The 24,486-nt window shown below is 41.5% G+C and overlaps 1 protein-coding gene across 4 annotated transcripts in view; it reads left to right on the forward strand.

Annotated features, from left to right (window-relative positions):
• The first annotated feature begins 9,773 nt into the window (after positions 1-9,773).
• Positions 9,774-24,486, forward strand: part of pdlim5b (PDZ and LIM domain 5b) — a 72,373-nt gene continuing 57,660 nt past the window's right edge. For all 4 annotated transcript variants that reach the window (XM_052525797.1, XM_052525798.1, XM_052525800.1 and 1 more), the window contains exons 1-2: positions 9,774-9,936; positions 20,815-20,920. In XM_052525797.1, the coding sequence (XP_052381757.1) occupies positions 20,822-20,920 (99 nt within the window). In that variant the 5' untranslated portion in view covers positions 9,774-9,936; positions 20,815-20,821. The remainder of the gene's footprint in view (positions 9,937-20,814; positions 20,921-24,486) is intronic.

The raw sequence follows: 24,486 nt of genomic DNA on the forward strand, positions 1-24,486 counted from the left end.
AATCAGTGGATTCAGAGGAAATAATTATTATTGACAGGGTCTTCAAAATAGATCCATGCCCCCTTCCCTCGGCTGTGCATGTATGTTTCTAACAGAAAACAGCATCTGTAAGTGTCGACTGCTCACCTCCAACGCTTGGGAGAGCACATTGGAACCTACTTCTCAATCCGTTTGACTGTGATCATGGCTCAGTTGACATGTCGGTAAGTGAAATCGAAGGCTGCAGACAAGGGTTCACGGGTCACTACTGATTCATTTGAGTTCCTTACTCAAAAGGAATACGCTGACGTCTCCCTCTGAGCATTAATACCGTGTTCAAAATAACTGGGAACTCAGAAATCTTACTCAAAAGGAATACCCTGCCGTCTCCCTCTGAGCATTAATACCGTGTTCAAAATAACTGGGAACTCAGAAATCTTACTCAAAAGGAATACCCTGCCGTCTCCCTCTGAGCATTAATACCGTGTTCAAAATAACTGGGAACTCAGAAATCTTACTCAAAAGGAATACCCTGCCGTCTCCCTCTGAGCATTAATACCGTGTTCAAAATAACTGGGAACTCAGAAATCTTACTCAAAAGGAATACCCTGCCGTCTCCCTCTGAGCATTAATACCGTGTTCAAAATAACTGGGAACTCAGAAATCTTACTCAAAAGGAATACCCTGCCGTCTCCCTCTGAGCATTAATACCGTGTTCAAAATAACTGGGAACTCAGAAATCTTACTCAAAAGGAATACCCTGCCGTCTCCCTCTGAGCATTAATACCGTGTTCAAAATAACTGGGAACTCAGAAATCTCCCACTTCAGTGCGTTCAATAACTGAGAAATCGGATAAAAAATAACTCAGACTGGGGGAAAATCCATCTCAGAATTCCAATTTGGGAACTGAGGCCTCTTTCTAAAGACCCCACTTTTCGACTTGACCTCGTATTTTTCCGACATCTTATTTGTCTTGAAAGCATCATAAAACGAACGATCGGTGTGAAGCTGGATAAATTGCTCTAGTTTGCATTAAAACCAAATATCGATCCAGGTTGTATACGACAGCAGAGGTGAGGTGCCCACTGTCGACCGCGCCACCTGACTTTCAGAATATCCGACGGGTTCATGCATCAAGCATCAGTGGTGGTGAGATAAGAGACATTATGGCAGACTAATTCGCAATTGGCTGTCATAGGCCCACAAACAAGTGTGTGATGGTGAGTTGAGGAGAGAATCAGAAATGCTGTTACAATGTGTTTCAATTGACTACCATAGCTATAAAAAAAAATGGTTGGGGTCGAGAAAACTTTTCAGATATCAAAATGGGGGAGTGGGCCAAACATTTTTGGGAACCCCTGAACTAAGATCACAAGGGTTTCTCTGACTTTAAAACTACTGCCTGCGATCCTTGTTTGTTCGTTTGGTGGGGTTAATTTCGAGCCTGGCCTACAATCAGTGCCTTGAAGAAGAAATACAAATGTGTATGTTTTCTATTTGACCACCAGAGGGCACAAACTGCACATTTACACAGGTCCCTCAACCAAGAGCTCAACTAACGGCAAGAGGAAACGTGTGTGATAGGTCCTCATCTGTGGTTGGTAACTGTGTCAGTTTATGACTGGAAATGAGAAAATACAAAATCTTAGTTACTTGAAAACCTTTGGGTTGCCAGCTTGAAATTATTACAAAGTAATAATTATTACTATTATTACAAATAGTCCTAATGACAAGAGACTGATCCTATTTTCAGCATCTCACAACACCTTTCTAGCCTGATACTGAGGCCAATTGGCAACAGTAAAGCCATCCAGTCATGCAACACTGCACTGAACAAAGCACGGGTACCCCACATGCAAAACATGCATTAGTCCTGCTTTAAACATCATTCCTGGTCTATTTTTACTCAGTCAGACAGGACATTCTCAGATGTTACCATTTCCATTGTGGTTCAAATAAACCCCTAGCCATCTGCTGGCATGAGCCTCTCACTCCCCTGCAGGCATGCAATGGAAAGAATGACATCAGCACCCACTGATGCAACTCAACAATTTGATACACTGTCACCGACTGACATCACAAAAACGCCCACCGCATACTTCTTTGATAAAATCAGTGGGAATATTTCATTTGGTGAATCACACTCTCACTCATGCTGTGTTTTGTTTCTGTATAACCTCATAACATACCGTGGCTTTGTGGACACTCAACTGGGGACTTCAAAATTCAATATGTATTGTAATGAAGCTCGCTAGATCTCCTGAGATGTGGGGAAAGTACTGGATTGAGCAGAGTGGCCTGATGCTGCCACCATCTTCATTTGACCGGTAGGGTCCAGCATCAAAGGATAGGACACACCAAAACTCAACACATTGATCTTTATTAAATACATGATTTCATCAGAAATCTACGTCACCGCCAAGTCTAAGGGTAGAGCTCTAAAATTATAACCCCTTAGGTGCTGCCATATAGTTACATTAGAAGTGCCCATCCAAGAAGGCTCAAGGTCATTGGTCACAGATGAAATTACGTCAAATCACATATCTATAGTAGCTTTGATTGGACTGATCATGTCAACATCATACCTTCAAAATCTTAGCAAGCAGTCATCCTCATGAATCAGGTTGACAATCTATTGGCAAATCCTTTTTAATCCTTGTCAAATGAAGAGAAATGATAGATATCGGTCATTGAACATAAACATTGCACAACATGTTGGAAATGGAAAATTCAAGAATGAGTGGTTTGGAAGGAATTCCGGATTGTCAGGAAGGCCTGGGGTGGTTGGGCAGGAGTTGCTAAATCTCTCTCCCCCCCAGCAAACTAACAAGGAACAAAGGGTTTAAGTTGATTGAAATGCACCACAGTTTCGGGACCTCCATCCGCCAGTGCTATCTGATAAAGGACATCTGAAACCCGCTCTAGCACTTTGAAAGTGCCTTTGTAGTGCCTCTAACTACGACATACCCCCACTTCCTAGCCTTATTTCAAACCCAAACCAATGTCACCCACAGAACAATATTGACAATTGTCCCTAAAATCAAAGTTAGCTTTCTGTTGACCAGAGGCTCTAGCTTGGTGTCTTTTCACTGTCCCCAAAGTGTCAACCAGCCTCGATATATATTCACAGATGTCAACTTTTCCACTGTGATCTATGTCTAGCATCACATTGACTGGCAGAACTCACCACCAGGATTCGATCTTATATAGCAAAATTTGAAATTGTGTCTTTTACATTGGATAAAAGTAGAGACTCAGAGCTACAAAATGGTATACCATACACTGCATTTTTTAGGAACAATGAGAAAGTAATTCTGCTTTGAAAGTTGATCAACTTGTAAACTCAGTTTTGAGAAAATGTCCTTTGAATGTTTTTGTATCTAGTGAAAAGCTATGTTTTTGTCTACACCCATTCAGCATTGTCCACACCATCTTAAGCATTAGCCCCACCCATCTCGTTTCGCTCTTGAAGCATTCATAGTGCACATTTGACGCTCTGGCCAATGATTTGTTTACCTCTGGATAACATGAAAACTGCCTAACCAGCTCTGCAGCCAACAATTTCATGATGCTTTTTTGCCGACGTTTACTGACACCGGTCATATTCAACACTTTAGCTTGAAATGAAATCACTTTCTGTCAAAATTAGAAACGTGTAATATCTGAAAATGTAGCTAGCTAATGCTAGACATCATCATGCATAATAGAAGCGTCTCCCTGTCACGGATGTCATGCCATGGTTGCCCTTAGTTTGAAGATATAATTCAGAGACAGGTGTTTTCTCCATCTCTTTAGCTATGATACTCTAATTCCACTGATTTTAAAAGTCAATCCTCCAGAAAGTGGAGAGCAAAACTTATGCAGCTCCACTACACAATACATAACAAAAGCAGCGATCGACATGATTACCAACACAGACCAACTCAAATAGACAGAAGCCCCTATATGGCAGACCAATCCAAACTCCTCTCTCTTCATGTCCAGCCCACTCATTATCTCAGCCAATCATGGCTAGTGGGAAGGTTGCAGGCTTTTTCTGTGGCTTACCCAACAAGGCTCGTAATTTAACAATTGTATTCGTATTTACAGATGGTATACAAGTTTGTTATTAAGGCACATGAAAGTTTACATGTTCCAAAAGGCATTTCTGAAGAAAATAAAAAACGCATTTTGATAAAAGATCATTTAAAAACGTTAAAATGGCTCCCCTGTGAAGTCGTAACTTGCGACACACGCCTGGTTTCCTGAAACAGGTCACCATTTCTTGACCAAACAGCAATTTGTATCGGGAAAACCTGGTCCTTGCAAGAACACTACTGCGATAGACCATCATGAAATACGGTAGAAGAAAGTCCAAGTTCAAAAGATTGGATTCACAATTGCTTCCCTGATCTGAGTGAAATCCACTCCTCTGCCAAAACCTTGGTGATGGAGTAGGCTTAATGGTTGGGAAGAGGAAATGCCTGTGTCCATTTTGAGAAATAGTCTCTGACTACTATGATGTACTTATTTCCGCATCTTCTTGTTGGGCCTGTAGCAAGTCACCCCCAGCCCTGCTTCCTGTTCTAGGCCTGCCAGCTGGTTGACATGTCTCAATGCATGAATCACAGGGCACTGATCAGAGTGGGGGCTTGACGCAACATGGCAGAGAATACAGGCGTCTGCATTCAAATGCTGCTTTCTGAGGTGGTGCACAATCTTACACTGAAAATTGGCCAACTATCTCACCCACCGAGCTAGCTGCACTTCTAAATCTTGGAAGTAGTGTAACCATCGTAGGAAGTTGTGGTTGGTACGCAAAATGAACTCTTTGCCTAAGAGGTCATCTTTCAAGTATTTTGTGAAAGTAACTTATTTTTGGTTGTAGCATAATTGACTTCTTGCTTTGTCAGAGCTCGAATAGCATATGCTTCCACATGCTCCAATCTCTTCTTGGGATAGTACAGCTCCTATTCCTTCATTGCTAGCATCAGTAACTCGGATCACTGTCTTGTGAGGATCTGGGTAGGACAAGACTGGTGGAGTAGGTAGACTAACTTTCAACTGAATGAATGCCCACTTGCAGTTTTGACAGTCATCCTTTCTCAGTAAGCTAGTGCAGTGGGCCAGATATTTCAGCCAACCCGCTAATGCAAAGATGCCCCACAAAACTCCATACATATGTAAAGTTCTTAGGAACGGGCCACCCTCTTACAGCTTCTATCTTGGTATGATCTGCCATCCCGACTTCAGCTGAGGTCATGTGGCCCAGATACTGTACTTGAGAGGAAAAGAGATTGCACTTGGAGGGTTTGACCTTGAGATTGGCCTGGCGCAGCTTGGAAAGAACTGCATCCAGACAGAGATATTCTTGTAGGTATGACAGAACACAATAATATCATCCAAATCAACTAAACAGGTGGTCCACTGTGAATCTGCTAGGACGTTGAATTCAAACAGGCCCTGTCTGGTACAACACTGCCAGTAGCCAGTGGTTAGGTCGAGGGTGGAGAACCAGCAAGCCTTGTTCAAACTGTCAAGAGCATTGTCAATTCTTAGGAGTGGGTAAGCATCTTTCTCAGTGACATCATTGAGTCTCTGGTAATCAGCACTGAAGCATCAAGTTCCATCGCTTTTTTTTAACCAGAACAACAGGGGCTGCCCAAGAGCTACCTGAGGGGCGGATGATGCCATGATATAGCATTAGGTCAATGTAGTCTGCGGCTTCCTGTTGCAGTTGGAGGGGGATCCTGCGCCGGCCATTTTAATGAGTTTTGCGTTACCTTTATCTGTCTGATGCACCGTAAGGCGCGTTCGCCTTATATCCGTATCTCCTGTTCTATAAACAGAAGTGTGCCAATGGAGCAGTTCACGAACGGAATGAAGCTCGGTGGGTTCAAAACCTCTCTTCTTTGAGCCTCCCGAGTGGTGCAGCGGTCTAAGGCACTGCATCACAGTGCTAGAGGCGTCACTACAGACTCAGGTTTGATCCCGGGCTGTATTACAACCGGCCGTGATTCGCTTTGGATAAAAGCGTCTGCTAAATGGCATATATATATATATATTGGGAGTCCCATAGGGCGGCGCACAATTGGCCCAGCGTCGTCCGGATTAGGGAGGGTTTGGCCGAGGGCTCTTCGTGCTCTAGCGACTCCTTGTGGCGGGATGAGCCCCTGCAGGGTGACCTTGGTTGTCAGGTGAACAGTGTTTCCTCCGACACATTGGTGTGGCTGAGTTCTGGGTTAAGAAGGCGGGTGTTAAGAAGCGTGGTTTGCCGGGTCATGTTTCGGAGGATGCATGACTCGACCGTTGGGGAGTTGCAGCGATGAAACAAGATTGAAATTGGGGAGAAAAAGGGGGTAAAATACAAAAATACACTCAAGAAACTCTCTCTTCCAAACCCAATTATGCCACAAGGGTATTTACAGACCAGGGCAAGTACATGCTCTCTTCACTCTGCTTTTCGTAGTCTACCACTTCACTGTCTACCTCCACCTGATTGAACAGAGTGCCAATGTTCATGCCCCATTTTAGACGTTGGTCTCCATCAGTCACATTAATTTTTTTACAAAAAGATTTAAACTCTGTTTATTAAGTTTTACACACACAAGACAAAACAATATAAATAATATACTCAACTAGAAAAAAAAGTACAAATAAAAATACAACTAAAAAAATTGCTTTAAAGATACCATACTTTAGACAAGTTAAACACACCAGGCAGAAGGCTACAGAGGTTAAAAGGCAATCTATAGTACAGGGACAGAGCAAACACCTCACCATTGTTCCTGTAAACAGTCAAGGGATAAGGGTGGAGAAATGCAACCACTCACAGAGAGTCATGGCCACAGACCGACCATCCACTGGACCAAGCTCACACTTCAGTCTCTGCCCGGGCAAGATGAACAAGGCATCTGCAGAGAACAATCAATAAGCACATGGACCTTAATGCCCCCCCCCAGCAAAAACACAGAGAGAAGCTCCTCCAACCCTTAAGTCACAGACTTATTTTAGTATTAATTGGAATGCCATCAGAGGATGGACTGTTTAAAGTAAGACCGGAATGGAGCCCAAGCCTCATCAAACAGTTTGGGGTTCCCATGTGAATTGAATTGAATTTTTTCTAGTTTCAGAGAGCACAACACATCTCTCACCCAATACTTATAAGATGGGGGAGCTGCCATCTTCCAGTTCTATAGTATTAGCCGTCTAGCTAAAAGAGTTGTATAAGCAACAGTGTCCGATCAGTAACATTAATTACATGCATTGGCATAAACCCCTGATCATCTGTACTCATGACGAGAGCCACCAGGACATCGCAATGGTTGGGCAGATAGGAAGAGGGCTCCAGCATACCTTTGATATACTTGTTGGGAAGACTCACGCCTGGGATAATGACTTCACTACGGGGTGAGACAACTGTATCAGTTTGGCTCCCGAGTGGCGCAGTGGTCTAAGGCACTGCTTTTCAGGGCAAGAAGCATCACTACAGTCCTGGTTCAAATCCAGGCTGTATCACATATGGCCGTGATTGGGAGTCCCATTTAGTATGATATGTTATGTTTGGTATGGCTAAATAAGACAGATGATTACCTAGGATAGGATAAGTAATCCTTCTCACCCCCCCCTAAAAGATTTAGATGTACTATTGTAAAGTGGCTGTTCCACTGGATGTCATAAGGTGAATGCACCAATTTGTAAGTCGCTCTGGATAAGAGTGTCTGCTAAATGACTTAAATGTAAATGTAATGTAAATGATTAATTAAGGCAAAATGAAAGTAGGGTGGTTGGTTGGGGTAGATGTATAACTTGAACGTCTATCAACCCAAAGGTTGTGTACTCGAATCTCATCACCAACCCTAACCCTTCCCTTAACCTAACTCCTAAACATAACCCTAACCCCTAGCTTAGCTAACGTTAGCAACCTAGCTGGAATTCTTAACATATTATACGTTTTGGAATTCGTAACATATCATCGAAATGGGTGATGGACATCCACAAAATCAATACCATATGAAACGTAACCTCATTATACTAAATGGAGTGTCTTAGATTTACATACAGAATAATACGAAATGCTCTGAGACCAGGTTCTTAATTCGCATGTCCAAGAACACAATACAACATGCAACTGCTCTGTTCCTAAAAACTGGGGAGATGGCTTGCACTCCTAGCAACCCCACTATCTACTCTGGTTCCCCAAATTCCCCCTCACTACCTGTCTTTCCCTGGCTGCCAGATCACACCCATTGTTCATTGCATTTTGTTTCACCATTCATTTCCAATGGAACGCTGCGTTGGCCTTGCAGTATTGTGTTGCAGAGGCAGTTGCATTGCGTTCTGTGTGGTGGACAACATCTTGATCACACCGATAGTGCTCTGCGCAAAATAGGACGTAGCATCATCTGGATATTTGTGCAACAACAGTTCAATATTCTCCCTCTGCTACCATTTCTGTCAAGCTTCGACTCATACAGTTTGACGCGCATGTTTGATAAATCCAATGTATGCACCACACAGAACACACTGCAACTGCTTCTGCAAAAAGGCAAAACGCAGCATTTTATTGGCAATTAATGTACTTCGTGTGTACCAAAACGCAAAACACTGTAGGTGTGATCGGGGCATAAATTGGATTCATCGAATGTTCGCATCAAACTCTACGCCCTTTAACGGCTTGACAGAAATGGTAGCAGAAGGTGAAAGTTGAACTTCTGTTGCACACATATCCAGATGATGCTCTGTACCATTTTTGCGCAAAAACACTGTCGGTGTGCTCGAGGCATAAAGGGACCGCAAACTACAAGACCAACGTCGTCCGTCAAGGTACAGCTCCCCTGCGCTCTCAGCTCTGCTTTATATCAGTTGCTCATTCCCGGGCAGAAGCAGGCACAGGTGCGAGCAATTAGTTCATGATTTAGTGACGTCCTCCCTTACAAGCTGTCTCACAGCTTCACCACAGTATCATCATTATGACCACTCAAACTAATGAGTACCAATTAACAATCAAACGTAATGTGAAAGTTACATAAAAAAAAAGATCAGGACAATAATTGGTCAAGTTGACAGATGCTCAGTTGAGTCAAATTTATTTTGAATAATGATACTACCGTCACAATACACAGGCAGTCAACTTGACCACCAACTTCCCTTCTGTCCAGACCACCCAAATAACCACCTTAATTAGATTAAGCCGTCACTGACAGGGGACATTGTAGTTCGAAATTCAATCAATTATTGCCCTTCTCTCTATTTGTAGCCAACCCTCATTGTCCGATCCTTTCACTTTCCTGTTCCCTTTCTTTTCCTATTTTCCCTTATTAGATTTATTTAACAAACATAAACACGCCCTTTCTCTTTGACTCTCATCCACGCGAGGAAAAGCCTATTCATTCTGTTCATCAAGACACATCCAGACATAATTCAAATGAAACCACATTGAAATGAATACAACTGGATATTTTATGTTTAGTCGATAACAATACAGTTTATTATTACATTCGGTATGATATTCTGATCCAATGACCTTTGACCAAGGACCTTTGGTCGATGACCTTTTTGATCATTGACATTTTACATTACCCTTTATGTAGTATGATTGCTGGTAGGGCTTTAGATGATTTGTGAAACATATCTATCTATAGGCTAGGCATAGGCAGGCAGTCATTGAATTGTCTATACGTTTTTCTTCCTTTACAATTGTACAGATATTGTTAACAAGTGGGTACAAATGTAACCATCTTGCAAGTAAAATGTACTAATATGATATTAACACTCTGGAACATTGTCGCGCTTACTGAAGTAACCGGGATTGCCCGCCTACCGTGGTATGGGCCAGACAGATGAGATAGGGCGATGCGGAAGTCATAGTTCCGTTCACTTCAGTTCAGTCTGAAACTCGTGGTAGCGGCAGAACGGTCACACGCTTTCACACCTCAACACCTCGACCAAACCGGCTTTGCCTCATCCACGAAAAGGTGAGCACAAAACATACAGAGGGGGACAGACACATACATTGAATGGGAAAACTATTCGAAATAGATGGATAGGCAATTGTTAGGCTACTTTTAATTTTGTTTAAAGGAGATACGAGCTAGTGTGCGTAGTCACACCCACCCACAAAACAATAGTGGTGGAGGATACTGTAGCCAGGTTTTTAATATATATTAATTAAAAGGTTTGTTTGAAGTAATGTTTCGTTTTATATACAATTTTAAAGGTTGATATAACATGTTACAGTTATTGAGACACTGTTGGCACAAATACACTCACTGTCCTACAGAGAGAGGAAGAGATTTGAATGTGAATTTACTCTAGCCTAATACTTGGTGTACTATAATGTAGCCAAGTACAGCAATGTAGTCTAATACTTGGCAAGGAAAGGGAACGTGTTGAGATCTGTGTGAAACATTGTGAAAGGTATTTATTTCCTTTGCATTGTACCAGAATATGGTGTGTAAGACAGGCATGCATTGACATGAAGTTAACTTTGTTCAATATTACACTGAGGATAGTGTGCTTTGGATACTACCAAGGCTCAGTAAAATTAAAAGTAATGTGTCTCTAGTCCAGTTTGTGTGACTGCTCTGTTGACATGAACTATAATTACAGGAGCTATTTTTAAATGTCTAATCAGTGAAGGTCAGAACTTTTGAAGCAGTTTTTAAAATGGATTTTTTTTACATCAGGTGACAGATGTACAGAGTAGACACATTTGTAACAATCGACAGGTATGTGTTTTTGTCATGAGCATTTCTAAACAGCTTTATGCTGGACAGAGATTAAGCTGCTGTGGAGTTAGTTTAGAGGGAGTCTGTGTCTTGTACGGCTAACGTTTGTTTTGGACAAACTAAATAATCTACTTCTGTTTGCTAAGTGCCGACCGGCATGTCTGAGTGGATAGTGGCTTGTTTTTCATCACCCGAGGAAAAACTCATGTCCTGAAACCGTAGAAATGATCACAGGAACTTCTGAAGTTATGATGACAGTTTAGTGTGGCGTACTTAGAAAAGAATCCATGCATCAACTGTGCAAATTGAACTGCAGACCTTGACCTATACTCAGATGTGCAGTGTGAAAGACTTGATCCTTGACCCACTATTGATTTGGAGAGGTTAGGAAGGAAGTCTGAGTTAAAGGTCACTCCCCATTGTTTCTGTTGTTTTTGCTTCCTTGGGAAAGTGGCATATAATTAGTACCCACCCAATTTGTTGTACTCTGAAAACATGTTGATTACCAGATGGTTAGTGCCAGATTGTCCTCTTGGTGAACTCTAGGTTGGTGCTGTTGGGTTTGTAATTTCCCCTGAGCCCTGGACATAGTTAGCTCACCCCCCCCCCCCACTTCTGTCCCACTGCTCTCCCCTCCTGGCTGCCAGTGATTCACCACTACCTGTGTCAGAGTCTGCCACACCTGCTCCAGGTGTGATCAGTCAGCCACATAACCAGTGGGCAAAAAGTCTGACTGAGGGGTGTATGGTAGAGGTCAGGTGACATGCTGGAGCAGGTGGTGCTCTGACCCTCAGGGGTTCACCATTTACTCCCCAGGCCACAGTGTGGAGGTATGACTGACGGCATGACTTACACCACTGAAACATTATGTTTTGGATGACAAGGCAGTATTACTCATAAACTCCTCCCCAGCAGAACATTTGTTCTCTCCCTTTTCAACTGAAATGAGTGTCCCTGTCGGATACGGATGCAATTTATTGGCAATGTCTGTTTTAGAAGCTGTGGTGAATCATTGTGGTTCGCATCATCCTCAACCTGTTATCTTCTATGGTGTTTACTGATGTCCCAGGAAACTGTGCTAAAAAAGCTAACATCTGTGCACGTTCCATAAGGAACCATGGGTGACAATACTTAGTCTGGAAGCAGAACCAATCCGACCTCACACTGACTTTATCTACAATAGTGGGTAATCTCACCTGCATAATGGGGCTAATTGACTAACTGCTCTTGCAACAGTGTTATGGTCTATACACTCAATAAGTCTCATTGTGTTTTTGTGTCAACGTCTAACTTGTGTGACGGGCAGAGGTCATGTGTACACATTAACCTACAACATGGTTTAAAGTGCACTAGATGTACACATGGGCATGTGTGGACCCGTACTCACAAAGCCCTTAGTCCAACCATTTGATAGCACTTTTTCCTTCATGGAGGTGTGTGTGTGGTAGAGAGATGCCTGAGGTCTCTCTTCACCAGTCAGAGTTTATTCCTTCCTGGACATGAAAACTCTGTCTGGACTTCTGCTAGCTCACTCACTCCTGTGTCACGTCTCAACTCACAATAATTTAGTTGTTCAATAATTATACTTCCGCTTATTTTCAATGGAAAGGGAATGTAAAAATAGGCAATGTCGAAACCAATGAAAATTAACAGCGCATGAAAGGCTCAACTGCACCATACATGCCATAATGTGTGTCTGACGATTGGTATTGTCCGTTCAGGTAAAGCAACAGGGGGGTGAGTCTGAGTCAGTAGGACACACTGTTAGTCCTGTCCTGTACCCCCCTCAAAGTCCTACAGTATAGTACATTCTTGCCAGGTGGTTGACAAATGTGGCAGCTCCAATCAGTCAAGCCCTCGGGGCTCCAGTGAAAGGCTCAGTCACGGGGAAGTGGTGTTGGATTGAGTTCCAATGTGTCTCTGGCCTTCCAGGGTGTGTCTCTGGCTCTGTCTGTTTCTGTTGCTCTCTCTGCAACAGGCAGTGGCACCAGCCCAAGCACCAGCCTACAGTACTAACCCCTATAGAGAGATCAGTCTGAAGATCTGACAGCATTTACACGGTTTTACACTGGGGATTCACTAGTTGATGGATATCGCTGGTAATCACAGTATAATACCTTAATCACCTCAGTTTAGCTTAATATTCAGGGAGGAGCTAGTGGGTAGAAAGGTGCTTTCTAGAACCTAAAAGGTTTCTTTGGCTGTCCCCATAAGAGAACCCTTTGAAGAACCCTTTTTGGTTCCAGGTAGAACCATTTTGAGTTCCATGTAGAACCCTCTGTGGAAAGGGTTCTACATGGAACCAAAAAGGGGAAGAACTATTTTGGAACCCTTTTTTTTCCCTAATAGTGTATGAAACACTTAATATATGTGTGTGTGTGTGTGTGTGTGTGTGTGTATTTATATGTGTATATATATTTCTATTAAGAACACCTAATTGGCCTATCAGTTGAAATGTTATAATGAAGGGCATGAATTAAGCAATATCTTCCTCTGTTTCTCTTTTTCTTTCATATCTCTTACTGAGTTTGTATGTTTATGGGTGATCTGTCCTCACCATCTGTCTCTGGCCCTCTCGTCCCAGCTTACAATTAGCTCATTCTGCCCCCTCCTCTCCCCTGTAACTATTCCCCAGGTCGTTGCTGTAAATGAGAACGTGTTCTCAGTCAATTTACCTGGTAAAATAACGCTTTTTACAAAAATATGTAACTTCCTGGGTGTGTCGTAGCCTGTTGTGTCAGTGAGGTGTGATGCTGCTGGCATGACTCCATATCTCTGTCCTGATCTCACTTTCACAAAGGACAGTTTTGATACAGGATATGGTAAGATTTGCCACAGAGAAATCTGAGATGTGACGTAAAAGTCATTATTATTGTGCGGATTGATGATAAGAAGGATAAAAATAAAAGTAGATTGGGCCTTAACATGGTGGGAAAAGTTTTAGATGATATCTTATCAGGAGCCAATAGTCTTCCCCTCCACCCCCTGCCCTGGCCCATGTTAAAGTAGGACAGTGTTAACAACTCAGTAGTGTGTTCAGTGAAGGGGAATCTTTCTCAGTTCAAAGTCTAGTTTCAGTTCACTACAAACACAGCTGGATCCTCTCTTTTGCTTTTACGTGAGTATAGATTTTTGGCCTACCTCACAGTCCTCGCTGGTCTCGTGCCCTATGACCTATGTACCTCTCCTCTCCTGCCAGTGGCCTGCTCCTGTAGAGGGCTGGATCAAGAAGTAATAATTAGCTCAGTTCTACTGTCTGGAACATTGAGTGCTGTGCTATAATCTAGTCCACCTGGGCCTGTTTCACACTAACAGTCGATGGACTGCATTTTCCCACACTGAATTCTCGTAAATTGCCATCCAAAAGAGCAGTTGTTAAAAGGATAATATCGGCAAACTGATATTTCTTTTGGGCTCTACAAGACTGAGAAGTTAGTTATTTAGCCATCTATCTAGCCAGGTTTTGATGACATTGGTAGAATGACAAACAGTGGAAATTCATTTGATATAAGCTAGAATTGATCGTGGCTAGTTTTGGGGTTCCTCAGTAAACTGCTAGTCTGTAATCTATTGTTGAGGAGGAATGTTTGTTTGGGTTATGCTGGATAGCACTCCACTCCACTTATCAGCAGTAGCCTTCCCAACTCTCACTCTTTAAATACTTGACTGCACACTACACTCCGTGTAAGCTGATGTACACAGTGGCACACACACACAAAGCTTAAATAGGCACAGCACTGTTGTGGGATGGTCTGTTTTCACCCGCTAATGATATTTCAGTTGTGGATTGATTGTTCTTTGTGACCTCAGTAGGGAAGACACTTTTGTGAAATAAAATAAATCGTCTCATTTAATTTATTGTTGCTTTGAAGGTTATGTTGACACGTATGTTTTTTTTCTGGCTCTGTTTTGTTATTATACTGAACAAAAATATAAATGCAACATGCAAGTTAGTTCATGTTGGCCTAATCTATGGATTTCACATTACTGGGTCAGGGCACAGCCATGGGAGGGCAAAGGCCCACCCACTTGGGAGCCAGGTCCAGCCAGTCAGAATGAGTTGTTCCCCACAAAAAGGATTTATTACAGGCAGAAATACTCCTCATTTTCATCAGTTGTCCGGGTGACGTCAACGCAGTGAAGAATGCGGAAGTCCTGGGCTGCCGTGGTTACACGTGGTCTTCGATTGTGAGGCTGGTTGGACGTACTGACAAATTGTCTAAAGCGATGTTGGAGGCAGCTTATGGTAGGGAAATGAACATTAAATTCTCTGGCAACAGAGATATTCTTTTTGTTCTGGAGATGGACTGAATATACTTCAAGATTCCTCAAATCTAATTACATTACTGTGTAGTTTACCAATAAAATGGTCTGACGGTGATGTGGACATACTTGGTATACATATTCCAAAATAAATGAATTATCTCACTCCTATAAATTTGAAGAAAAAGTTAGCGAAAATAAATAAGATCTTGCTACCATGGAAAAGACTACCTGTCTATTTGTGGAAAAATCGCCCTGATTAACTCTTTAGTCATATCAGTCTACCTATTTGCTTATGGTCTTGCCTACACCTAGTGACCCGTTTAAAAACAATATATATATATATTATACAAGCAATTTTATTTTATTTAGAATGGCAACCCAGACAAAATGAAATGGGCCTATTTATATAATGAATATGAATTCAGAGGGCAGACATGATTAAATATTAAAGCATTACACCTCTCAATAAAGATGGCAGTTATACAAAACGTATACTTCAATCCAAACTGGTTTTCTAGCAAATTAGTAAGAATGTCTCACCCCATGTTAAAGAATGGCCTTTTCCCCTTTATTCAGATTACAACCTCTCACTTTCGGTTATTTGAAAATGAAATAATCTAAAATCAATCTAAAACAAGCCATAGGAAGTTGGTTGCAATTTCTGTTAAATCCACCAGAAAAATACAGAACAAATAATATAACAAATATTGTTTTTAAACTCAAATATACTAATTGATCAAAAATAAACACATTTTTTCAATAAAATAAAAAGGTATAACTGGTGGAGTTGTCACACATGCAGTTAACAAAAATATATAGAAATGTCTGCTGTACCCAAAATTTCAACCTACTAATTGCAGCATTACCACAAAAGTGGAAGGGGGAAGAAAATTGTGAAAAATAGTGTACCAGTTTAATTTAAGCACCAAAAAATGTACAGCGGTGTTTTTTAACCTTTTATTTAACTTGGTAAGTCCAGAACACATTCTTATTTTCAATGATGGCCTAGGAACAGTGGGTTAACTGCCTTGTTCAGGGGCAGGACGACAGATTTGTACCTTGTCAGCCCGGGGATTCCATCTTGCAACCTTTCAGTTACTCGTCCAACGCTCTAACCACTAGGCTACCTGCCGCCCCAAATGCCATATGGGGCGGCAGGTAGCCTGGCGGGTAGGAATGTTGGGCCAAAGCAAAAACAGGTTTTTAGAAATTGTTTTACATTTGTTAAAAAAAAACAAAAAAAACAATCACATTTACGTAAGTATTCAGACCCTTTACTCAGTACTTTGCTGAAGCACTTTTTTGGTAGCGATTACAGCATCGAGTCTTCTTGGGTATGATGCTATAAGCTTGGCACACCTGTATTTGGGGAGTTTCTTCCATTCTTCTCTGCAGATCCTCTCAAGCTCTGTCAGGTTGGATGGGGAGTGTTGTGCACATCTATTTTCAGTTCTCTCCAGAGATGTTTGATCGGGTTCAAGTCCGGGCTCTGGCTGGGCCACTCAAGGACATTCAGAGAATTGTCCCGAAGCCACTCCTGCGTTGTCTTGGCTGTGTGCTTAGGGTCGTTGTCTTGTTGGAAGGTGAACCTTCACCCCAATCTGAGGACCTCAGCTCTCTGGAGCAGGTTTTCATCAAGGATTTCTCTATACTTTGCTCTGTTTGTCTTTGCCTCGATCCTGACTAGTCTCCCTGTCTATGCTGCTGAAAAACATCCCCACAGCATGATGCTGCCACCACCATGCTTCACTGTAGGGATGGTGCCAGGTTTCCTGCAGACGTGACACTTGGCATTCAGGCCAAATAGTTCAATGTAGGTTTCATCTGACCAGAGAATTTGTTTTCCATGGTCAGAGTCCTTTAGGTGCCTTTTGGCAAACTTTAAGTCTGCTGTCGTGCTTTTTACAGAGTAGTGGCTTCTGTCTGGCCAGCCTACTATAAAGGCCTGATTGGTGGGATGCTGCAGAGATGGTTGTCTTTCTGGAAGCTTCTCCCATCTACACAGAGGAACTTTAGAGCTCTGTCAGAGTGACCATCAGGTTCTTGGTCACTTCTCTGACCAAGGCCCTTCTCCCCCGATTGCTCAGTTTGGCCAGGCGTCCAGCTCTAGGAAGAGTCTTGGTGGTTCCAAACATCTTCCATTTAAGAATGATGGAGCCACTGTGTTCTTGGGGACCTTCAATGCTGTAGACACTTTTTTGGTACTCTTCCCCAGATCTGTGCCTTCGACACAATCCTGTCTCGGAGCTCTACGGACAATTCCCTCAACCTAATGGTTTGGTTTTTTGCTCTGACATGCATTGTCAACTGTGGGACCTTGTATAGACAGGCATGTGCCTTTCCAAATCATGTCCAATCAATTGAATTTAGCACAGGTGGACTCCAAGTCATAGAAACATCTCAAGGATGATCAATGGAAACAGGATGCACCTGAGCTCAATTTTGAGTCTCATAGCAAAGGGTATGAATACTTATGTAAATAAGATTTTTCTGTTTTTTAGGTTTAATGAATTAGCAAAAATGTTTTAACCTGTTTTCACTTTGTCATTGTGTGTAATTTATTTTAGAATAAGGCTCTAATGTAACAAAATGTAGAAAAAGTCAAGGAGTCTGGAAAGTATTCAAAGGCACTAACTTGTAAAATGGATTGTGTTCATAAAATGTATATAGTTTGCATAAGCTGGAAGTAGAAGCCTAAGTGTTCATTAGTTTACTCAAATGATGAGAGGGGTGGTATGGTTAGTGGAAAATAATAAACTAAAATATATTTTAAAAGGTGTGTGTGTGTACACAAATTATATGGGGGATTGGAAATGATACAGACAATTATGGAAGTTCCAGTCTGCAATATTGAAGTTGGTCTACCCCACCAAAAAAACAAAAAAGGACAAAAAAAAAGATCTAAACTGTGTAGAAATTATAATGGACGTACATTCATACAGTCTTGACGGTGTCCAGCTCCAGAATATTGTTTTTTGCAAACTGACGGCAAGGAAATATAAAATTAATTCTGTGCTGCCCTCCGGACCTCATTGAAGACCGAATGCAGCCCCCGGGGCACATTTAGTTTGACACCCCTGGTATAAAACGTGCTGATCCATCTTTTCTTGAACAAAAATTACAACTTCAATGTGTCTGTCTCTCACAGAGGAAAATATGCTTCACTTCTCTGAATAGCGGTGTTGATTCTGGTTAAGTTCCAGCGTCAAAAGACTCGACCCATGTCCAAACGTTCATATCCACTGTCTCTGCAGATGGTTCGAAAGAAGAGGGTTAAAATGTCAACCCCTGTGTAGATCAGATTTATATCACTGTGTGTTATCGTTAAGTACACATTTAACTGACTAATAACAAGACTGTAATAAAGTAAGCCCTAACTTGTAGCCCATCTGGCTTCCATGGAAACGGCTGAGTCGAGCAATACTGCAGGTATTTGGAGCTTGACAATCTTTTGTCTTATAGTACTCCTATTCGGTGACCCACTGAACAGCTGAGACTCGTGGGTTTGCTGACATTTTATGTTTTTCATTCAATATTAAGATGTGACCATATTTCTCTATTGAGGTTTATGTCAAATGTATGTGATTTGCTTATTTTTTTTACATGTTATAAAAGTACATACTCATAGTTATGCTGCTTTAAAAGTTGATACAATTGTTATCCCACTCAAAAGACAAATAGGATAAAATGCCCTATGAAAGATTGAGATTTTCACACTAGGGAGAGAGCCCTTCTTTGATTATGCCCATTCAGCATCGTTCACACCCTCTCAAGCTATATCCCCAACCCATCTATGTGAGTAAGCATGGCATTGTCCTCCAGAAATAATATATGCCATTTAGCTGACGCTTTTATCCAAAGCGACTTACAGTCATGTGTGCATACATTCTACGTATGGGTGGTCCCGGGAATCGAACCCACTACCCTGGCGCTACAAGCGCCATGCTCTACCAACTGAGCCACAGAAAGCAGTCTCTACTTAAACCCAGCTAAATACAGGGCAGCAATGTTTTTGAATTGCATCCACACCTTTTCAGTTGTGCATAGCTATACTGTATCTTTCCAAATATCCGGGGTAGAGGTCGACTGATTATGATTTTTCAACGCCGATACCGATTTATTGGAGGACCAAAAAAAAAAACTGATACCGATTTAAATCAGACGATTTTTATTTGATTTATTTATTTGTAATAATGACAATTACAACAATACTGAATTAACACTTATTTTAAATTAATATAATACATCAATAAAATCAATTTAGCCTCAAGTAAATAATGAAACATGTTCAATTTGGTTTAAAAGCAAAGTGTTGAAGAAAGTAAAAGTGCAATATGTGCTATGTCAGAAAGCTAACGTTTTAGTTCATTGCTCAGAACATGAGAACATATGAAAGCTGGTGGTTCCTTTTAACATGAGTCTTCAATATTCCCAGGTGAGAAGTTTTAGGTTGTAGGAATTATAGGACTATTTCCCTCTATACCATTTGTATTTCATTAACCTTTGACTATTAGATGTTCTTATAGGCACTTTAGTATTGCCAATGTAACAGTATAGCTTCTGTCTCTCTCCTCGCGCCTCCCTGGGCTCGAACCAGCAACACAACGACAACAGCCACCATCGAAGCAGCGTTACCCAAGCAGAGCAAGGGGAACAACTACTCGAAGGCTCAGAGCGAGTGACGTTTGAAACGCTATTAGCGAGCGCTAACTAGCTAGCCATTTCTCTTCGGTTACATCAGCCTCATCTTGGGAGTTGATAGGCTTGAAGTCATAAACAGCGCAATGTTTGACACACAACGAAGAGCTGCTGGCAAAACGCACAGAAGTGCTGTTTGAATGAATGTTTACGCGCCTGCTTCTGCCTACCACCGCTCAGTCAGATACTTAGATACTTGTATGCTCAGTTAGATTATATGCAACGCAGAACACGCTAGATAATATCTAGTAATATCATCAACCATGTGTAGTTAACTAGTGATTCTGATTGTTTTTTATAAGATAAGTTTAATGCTAGCTAGCAACTTACCTTGGCTTACTGCATTCGCATAACAGGCAGTCTCCTTGTGGAGTGCAACGAGAGAGGTATGTCGTTATTGCATTGGACTAGTTAAATGTAAGGTTGCAAGATTGGATCCCCGAGCTGATAAGTTGAAAATCTGTCATTCTGCCCCTGAACGAGGCAGTTAACCCACCGTTCCTAGGCCTTCATTGAAAATAAGAATGTGTTCTTAACTGACTTGCCTATTTAATAAAGGTATAAAAAATTTAATTAAAACAATCAACGCCCAGAAATACCGATTTCCGATTATGATAACTTGAAATTGGCCCTAATTAATCGGCCATTCCGATTTTAATCGGTCGACCTCTAATCCGGGGTAGCAAAGATGATCTACTGTATATACTGACTAGGGAAAATCTCATTCTGTTATTATAGAAGCCTGTGACATGAGTCCTGTTTGGTATGTCATCTCATGTCCAACCAAATCCATTATCTCAGCCAATCATGACTAAGCCAGGAAGAATCCTGTCTTTCTCCCTGTATAGCTGTGCTTTCTCCACTTGGCAAAAATCATGATAAAAATGTGTGTTCATATTTACAAATCCCATACATGTTTAATTAAGGCACATGAAAGTTAACATGTTCAAGAAGGCATTGAAAAAAATAATACATATTAAAAATTATATAGTTAAACAGCCCTACTGTGGTGCAGGAGATAGCGTCAAACGCCTCAGATCCTGTAACCAATCACACATTGCAGATGGGATAACTTTTGGACTGCTGTGTCTTCTGTATAACCCATAAAGGTCCTGATTTTATTCATGTTTTGTCTGCTTTTTTTTGTTTTTGTTTCTGCAGGAGCATCATGAGCAGCAACTACAGTGTCTCCCTGGTTGGCCCCGCCCCCTGGGGCTTCAGACTGCAGGGAGGAAAGGACTTCTGTCTGCCCCTCACAATCTCACGGGTGAGTCTCTCATATGTTTTTTATTTATATTTTGTTGGGGGGGTGACATAAACGTGTGTTTATATCCGTTCAAAAGTTTGAGGTCACTTAGACATTTTCTTGTTTTTGAAAGAAAAGCAACTTTTTTTTGTCCATTAAATTGATCAGAAATACATTGTAGACATTGTTAATATTGTAAATGATTATTGTAACTGGAATTGGCAGATTTTTAATGGAATATCTACATAGGCGTACAGAGGCCCATTATTGGCAACCATCACTCCTGCGTTCCAATGGCACAGTGGATTAGCTAATCCAAGTTTATCATTTAAAAGGCTAATTGATGATTAGAAAACCCTTTAGCAATTATGTTAGCACAGCTAAAAACTGTTCTGATTTTAAAGAAGCAATAAAACATGGCATCTTTAGACGAGTTGAGTATCTGGAGCATCAGCATTTGTGGGTTCGATTACAGGCTCAAAATGGCCAGAAACAAAACTTTCTTCTGAATCTCGTCAGTCTATTCTTGTTCTGAGAAATGATGGCTATTCCATGCGATAAATTGCCAAGAAACTGAAGATCTTGTACAATGCTTTGTACTACTCCCTTCACAGAACAGTGCAAACTGGCGCTAACCAGAATAGAAAGAGGAGTGGGAGGCTCCGGTGCACAACTGAGCAAGAGGACAAGTACAATAGTGTCTAGTTTGAGAAACAGACTTTATTAAATAGTAACTGCAAAACACCAGTCTCAACGTCAGCAGTGAAGAGGCGACTCCAGGATGCTGCTGCGCCCCCAAAAAAACAAACATTGCACACACTCTGGGCTCTAAAGTGCGTGATAACATATTTTACTGTGCGACCAAGAGTTTTTATTTTGGAAGCACTGCGTGATAAGGTTGCACTGTAGTGTTGTTTCAGAGTGCCCTAGAGAAACAAGTGAGTACAGATCCGTTAGCATTATGGTTGAACCATTACTACAGTGAAAATGGCTTATTTCTAGTCCAACCAGGTCAAAATCTCTGACCCATATTACCAGCACATCATTTCTATCTGCCGGGACTGCATTTTACATTCATAAAGCAATGTCGTGGGCCGTTCTAAAACTACTATTGACGTCGTTGACCATTTGTTTACACTTTGTTCAGTCATGTTACCTCATTGGCTAGCTAGCTAACAACCTGGTAACTTTAGCAGTGTATCCAAACATGTGGGGGCACAGAAAGAAAGGAAAAGGGATGGCTTTTTCAGAAGATCCATGATCGCATAAATAAATGAATGACCAATCTCTTGCATGTCTCATCACATACCTGACATTTTTTAAAGAGACAGTGTACACTATGTAATGCATCTCAATTGAGAAAGTGTGTTTATGCAATGTAGAAACTTAATGTTCCACAAATGTCATTTCAATGAAAGGTATTCATCTCAATGTTAGCTTTTATAATAAAGTAATGCATTAAGTGTTACATATTACTTTTTAGAGCACATAATTAATATAGGCCCAATATAGGCTGTACAAATCTTATTTCCTGGTGCTCCTAAATTTAAGTTGGGAGCACCAGCACTACCAATTATTAGCCCTGCACAAGCTCACACTTAGACAAGTGTCCTCTCAGCCACGACACTCACCTCACAGCAATGGCATTAATGCTCACTATGCCATCTGGCTCCAGAGTGATGAAAGAGCCTGTGCCGTAGATCCAGTATGTGCCACTCACGGCTGCTTTCAACCACACAACCCCTCTTCTGACGGCTTTAACTGCAAAGGCCCCTCTGACATTTTAATGGCCTCTGTAAATCTCCCTCTGTCTCTATCTTTGTGCCTCATGCCGTTTTTATCTGACATATACAAATAGCAACCATCGTATTCACATATTTCCAGAACTTTCCACAATTTCTGTGAAGAGTATAGACTTTGCTCTACCAATCTGCATGCCATTTGATATTCTGTCAGTCTGTCTGAGATAGCGCTGGCTCTTACCTCTGTGTCTCTGGCTTTGACACAGTGGGGCCGTCTTCCTTGTCACAGAGCAATAGATGAATCTGTCTACGAATGCCAGAGACTCCTCTGAGTTCTCTGGAACCCTGCGGAGAAGCAGTAGTTGTGTAATATCTGTCTGGGGCACCGTATGTTAGGCTGATGTCTGGCATTTGCTGGGGTCTGGCCTGGTCTGGGGCTCGGCTGAGAGGCCTAGGCTGATATCTGGGACAGGAGAGGATCCGTACGGTGGCAGGTAGTTTTTCATATCGTCATACTGTCCTTCTCTCATCACGGTATTTGTTACTGTGTTCATACACCAGGGGGTGCTAAAAACAAAAGCCCATTGGGTGTCTATTACCAGAATGCTAACAAAATTAGCACAAACTAAATAATAATAATAATAATAATATATGCCATTTAGCAGACGCTTTTATCCAAAGTGACTTACAGTCATGTGTGCATACATTCTACGTATGGGTGGTCCCGGGAATCGAACCCACTACCCTGGCGTTACAAGCGCCATGCTCTACCAACTGAGCTACAGAAGGACTAATAGCGAATTTCAATAGAGGCTGCTAGATAAACGTTCTAATGACGAAAATTAATTAATTGCAAAGATGTTAAAACCAGCTCATAAAGTTATACAAGTATAGGTAGTAGCTACCTAATTTTTGTTGTGAGTTTTGACATTTACAAGCAAATGTGAAAGAGACATTGTGCAAAATAAAACAGTTCTGACTCATGCTTGTCTAAAGGAAGAACAGTACTGGCTATGGAGCAGCATGTGTACACGCTGTGGATCTGTGTGCAGCTGTACAACCCTTCCAAAGAGCTTTGACTTCTCAAACACGGCTCCCGAGTGGTGCATCTTTCTAAAGCACTGCATCTCAGTACAAATATTTATTGAAAAAAACTTCAAATAAATCGTTTGGACGGTATTGAAAAACCATCCCGTGGCTTTTTCCAAATACCCCCTTATATGGTATATACGGTATACCGCCCAAGCCTAGTGGCAGACCTGTTGTGTGATGAATGGCTCTGCTGCTGATAAATGGTTCTGAATCACCACAGGTACACACGGTTTGTGTTGCTGCTGTGAAAAGGAGGATGGGACTCTCACTAACACTAATTATCACTTGATAGTGACTACGCTTGGCTAATACACTGACGAGAGTGGCTTGTCTATGACTCCAGTTAACCATTTTATACTGCTATTAAATTGGTGAATGTCTGTTGAAGTGCCTTTGTCAATAGCAAAGCAGTATTTTGCTCTTGTACAGTATTTGCTCAGTCCCTCAGCCTTGTTACCAGTTTTGATGTAGCTCCATGTTTGTTTATGAGATTTGCACTTCCCTGTTTTTGAAAGTGAAATTGGTAAGTGATGCTGGGGCCAGTTTCCTTATTTTCTCAGTGGAAGGAATCCCAGTATAGATGTAAAACACAAGATATGAACTATTATCAGTTCATGAAATGTAACGCTACAGACCTATCTGGACATGCAACTGCTAAAACAACATTTTAATACATTTTGAAATGCAATATTCTGTTTTCAGAAAGTTGAATTTGGTACATAAGGACGAATCACAAATCCCAATAATATCCCT

Source organism: Oncorhynchus keta, chromosome 9 (assembly GCF_023373465.1).
Source record: "Oncorhynchus keta strain PuntledgeMale-10-30-2019 chromosome 9, Oket_V2, whole genome shotgun sequence".
NCBI lineage: Eukaryota > Metazoa > Chordata > Actinopteri > Salmoniformes > Salmonidae > Oncorhynchus > Oncorhynchus keta.